The 4,284-nt window shown below is 34.6% G+C and overlaps 2 protein-coding genes across 2 annotated transcripts, besides 10 other annotated features; both read left to right on the top strand.

Annotated features, from left to right (window-relative positions):
- The first annotated feature begins 45 nt into the window (after positions 1-45).
- Positions 46-96: a repeat region.
- Positions 97-154: 58 nt separating this feature from the next.
- FPSE_11253 (uncharacterized protein) lies at positions 155-757 on the top strand (the record flags this gene model as incomplete). Its single annotated transcript, XM_009264370.1, has 6 exons — positions 155-174; positions 256-268; positions 347-393; positions 597-608; positions 705-716; positions 747-757. Coding segments are annotated over 6 exons (115 nt in total), but the record flags the coding sequence as incomplete, so codon positions are not given.
- Positions 713-801: a repeat region.
- Positions 802-805: 4 nt separating this feature from the next.
- Positions 806-843: a microsatellite.
- A 36-nt stretch (positions 844-879) lies between these two features.
- Positions 880-959: a repeat region.
- Positions 960-989: a microsatellite.
- Positions 990-1,028: a repeat region.
- Positions 1,029-1,137: 109 nt separating this feature from the next.
- Positions 1,138-1,227: a repeat region.
- A 114-nt stretch (positions 1,228-1,341) lies between these two features.
- Positions 1,342-1,456: a repeat region.
- A 7-nt stretch (positions 1,457-1,463) lies between these two features.
- Positions 1,464-1,611: a microsatellite.
- A 3-nt stretch (positions 1,612-1,614) lies between these two features.
- Positions 1,615-1,643: a repeat region.
- Positions 1,644-2,542: 899 nt separating this feature from the next.
- On the top strand, positions 2,543-3,991 carry FPSE_11254 (uncharacterized protein; the record flags this gene model as incomplete). Its single annotated transcript, XM_009264371.1, has 5 exons — positions 2,543-2,650; positions 2,705-2,925; positions 2,974-3,052; positions 3,108-3,172; positions 3,223-3,991. 5 exons carry the CDS (start codon positions 2,543-2,545, stop codon positions 3,989-3,991), a joined length of 1,242 nt encoding a protein of 413 aa, XP_009262646.1.
- Positions 3,992-4,284: the final 293 nt, after the last annotated feature.

Raw genomic sequence — 4,284 nt, 5'->3', positions numbered from 1 at the left:
ACCTTATTAATTAAATCTTAACCTTAATAATATTAACCTTAAGGCTAATATATATAGATATAGATTCTACTTTAATAATATAATATATTTTATTAAGAGGCTAGTAGATAATTAAATTACTGCTAAAGAGTTATACTAATTAACCTATAATTAGTATAAGCTATATAATTATTAGTAAGGTTAAAGGTATAATAATAAGGTTAATATTATATTAGCTTAATTTAGTTATAAGGTCTTATACTACTTATATTTTAGCTAGGTTAATAAGGTTAATTAAATTATAGGTAAGAAATAGCAGCTAAATGCACTATATTTAAAGCTTAATTAGGGGATTTAATATTTAAAGGAAAAAGGTATATTCCTTAAAGCGATATAAAGAGAAGAGTGCACTAAGTAGGTATTATGCCTTAAGATATTTATAGTTAATGCTAGGGAGTTTAGGCATTCTTAGGTTTAGTAAATATCGATTAGTAGGCCTTTTAGCTGCGCTAGGCTATAAGATGCTATAGTTAGAGGTAGCTAGTTAATTCAAAATAATATTAAGGTTAGTAGGAAGCTTAAAGCTAAAGCGAAAGCTTGCTTATACCTAATATTAGGTCAGTTATATAGTAAGTTATATGCTAATGCTAAGTGATATTAAATGATACTATATAATAATCAGTAATTTAATAGTAGATTTAACTATAGACTTTATAACTATAAAGGAAATATTATAAGTAATTAATTAAATAGATATTAATATATAGGTAATAAGTAAATTATTAAAAAGTAATAATTAAAGAAAATTAATTAAATTAAATATTTAATAATATAATATATATAATAAAATTAAATATAATATAAAGACCTATTAAATAATTCTAAAGGTATTTAAAGAGGAATATAATAAGTAATTTTAATTAATTAAATAGGTTATTATAATCTTATTATAATTATAAATTTAAATATTAGGATTTTTAACTTACTTACTTATTTAACTTACTTACTTATTAAATATATTATTTATATTAAATTAATTAAAATTATAAGCTACTAGACTCTATAACTTATAGCTTATAATTAAACTTATAATATAAGCCTTAACTTATAATATAAGCTATAAGCTTATAATATAAGCTTAAACCTTAAACTATAAGCTATTATAAATATATATATATTTACTTAATACTAATTAATATATTTAGCTTATTAGCTATTAATAAGATTTCTTTATTTAAATATATTTAACTTACTTTATTTACTATTAAGAGATATAATACTTTATAACTGCTTAGTAATAATACCTTATATATCTATTAATATAAACCTAATATAAACTAGTTTATCTCTTAGAAACTATACTTATTATAATTATTATATTTAATTATTAAAAGATTAATATTTATAAAATTAATAGTATTTTAAAATTATATTACTTTAAGATTAATAATAACTTAAAGTATTATTATTCCTTATAGAAATATTTATAATATATATATTTATTTAATATTAATTAATATTAATTAATATATATAGCTTATTAGCTACTAATAAGACTTTTTTATTTAAATATATTTTATTTATTTTATTTACTATTAAAAGATATAATATTTTATTACTATTTAATTATATACCTTATAACTTTATAAATATAAATTAATATAGACTAATTTACCTATTTAGAAACCTAACTGTTATATATACCTATTAGAGAATATAAAATCCTATTTACTCTCTTATAGTTAAGCTAATAAGAGGTAAATTAGTAGTTAAGTTAATAATAACTAGTAAATCCCTGCTGTTATATGTTTTTTTACTCTTTTCCCCCCTATTGAGTCGTCTGCATAGTGAGAAAGGCTAAAGAGCCTATAAAGAAAACATCTAGTAAACCTTAATCCTTTTTCTTATCGCGAGACATGTCTAAGAAAATATAACATAAGCGTTATGTATTAGGGGATGCTCTCGGTGATAAGAATAATCCTCGTTTCAATTGCTCCAGACATCATTGGTCGATTGTTTGCTCTCAAGGCTTGTGGTTGAAACAATCTGATCAGGGAATGAGGGTAAATCCCATACTGAACGGGAGAGGCGTTCTCATCCACAGATATGAATCGCCGGGGAAAGGATCGGGATGAACGGCCTCTCGAAGGATCATGTGGCTAGCATGAATTTCCCAAAACGAGATCGATAGTTTGGATTCAATCGTATACCAGCAAATAATTGGCACATGTTTTCTCCGGCCGAGTGCTAGTCGTCCTCTTTGATGTTAGTCTCAAGACTGGATGAAATTGCATCAACTAAAAAACCGTTGGACTTTGGGCATGTTGGCTGAAAAAGATCTAAATCGACTAAAACTCGATAGTTTCAGATGTTAGGGCTGATTCGTGATGTCGTATTCCCAATGCAGCGATGCAATTTCATGGGGACAGCCTAATAAAAGGGGTCGGCAAAGAAGGCATTTGGTGTAAGTCTGCAGCTGTGGTGATTTAACAATTGAAAATTCCCTCTTTTTAAATAGTAATTTGCACTCATGCTCCTCTATATCTTGTTAATCATCACCACGATGAGAACAACACTTGTTTCTTCTCTGCTTTTCGCAGTGGCATCTGGTATCCAAATAACCATAGATACAGCCACGACAGAGGCGACGAGCCAAGCTACTTGCACTCCTGTACGACGCTTCATCACGAAGAGTTCTTTCATGTACTGACATTCTATTTACCAGGACGTATGCAACCAAGCCGTCGGAAAACTGTCGAGCTGCAAGCACAAACGAATGCTGGCGGAGCACGAAAGCGACTGCTCTTCATTCCTACGATACACTTTGGTCCCCGCATTAAAGACTGTGACCGAGACATACGGAGAGCAATCGACTCTAACACTGGTTGATACCGAGACTCTAGGACCCCAGACGGATGAGGCGACAACAACGCTGCCGGATGAGACGTATGTCGAACATTTGAAGGTGGACTGCATAGAACTGACCATTTCCAGTGCTACTACCATTCTTACACTCGAGCCTGAGACCTTTACAGCCTCCATCACCCCAACCAAGACAATCACCGTCACAGTGGTAAATACCTACCATAAACAGAACTGGTCCGCACTAATACTAAAACAATGTTCAGACCCTGGATCCTGAGCGACGAACACAATTCCAGACTAAATCGGTTATCCAGACTGATGTTAGCACGTAAGTATTCCCAGTCCTAGTAAGGCCTATCATCGCTAACTCCCCTCCAGTACCACCGAGACTGTCTACTACAGCAACCTCGCCAAACGCGGCATCGCTGACGAAACCGGTACCATCATAAAGCCAACTGACATCCCATCCTACGCGAGCGCATGCGCCGACACCGAACAATACAGCAGTGCTTGTGCCTGTCTGGGTGTTGAAGTGACCACCGTCGCAGCTACCGTATCTCCCGAGGTCGTGACTGTTGATCTCAGACCAGCAACAATGATCCAGGCCGAGACTGTTACCAGGCCCGCTATCACTATCACCACTACACTCCCTACCAAGACACGAACGGTCACAGTTACTCTCCCTGTACCTGATGTCACAGAGTCAACCACCCTCGAACCCACCACAGTCGCAGAGTCTACTACCGCCGATCAAGACACCGTCATCACCACAGTGGAAGCTACCCACGTCGACCACACCAGCGTGGTAGCAACTTCAACCCGCTCCGTCGGTCCAGTCTGCTCTACTTATGCGGCAACAAACACTTGCAAGTGCAAGTTCGAAATCATCTGCGGCCAGGCAGCTGACGTCAACGGCGACGCCTTTTTCGACTCAATAGACTTCAACGTTTATGTCGGCAGCTTTGAAGAGTGTATGAGCCGCTGCGACTCTAACCCTAGCTGTCAGTTTGGCGACTTTGGTCAACTTCCTAATGGTGGACTTTGCTCGAGTTATGCTAGAAACCCAGGGTTATCGAACCGTGGTAGTCTAGGCGGCTTTCGCTATTTCGAGAAGGATGGAAACGTCAAGTGTTCTGGTTGCTCTTGATAGGGTAATTGAAAGAACAAGAAGTATAATCGTAATAGTTAATGGGGATATCTCACTGAGAGTACCTAGGATCCAATAGTGTCTTATAGAAGAAACCTTGTCTAATGTTGCTGCCTAATTATGTAGTCGCGGGTTGGTTCAGGTATCGGAAAGGTTTCTTGTTATCCACATTATCTACGTATCGAGGCTCGTTCATTGACCTCAGGGTATCAGAAAAATTGGCCGCTGGAAGCATAAGAGACGAAATTAGTAGATCAGCTTATGCTACTTAGACTATGGTCTTTAGGCTATTT

The sequence above is a fragment of the Fusarium pseudograminearum genome, chromosome 3 (assembly GCF_000303195.2).
Source record: "Fusarium pseudograminearum CS3096 chromosome 3, whole genome shotgun sequence".
In the NCBI taxonomy this organism is placed as follows: Eukaryota; Fungi; Ascomycota; class Sordariomycetes; order Hypocreales; family Nectriaceae; genus Fusarium; species Fusarium pseudograminearum.
This window is presented reverse-complemented; position numbering and strand designations above follow the sequence as displayed.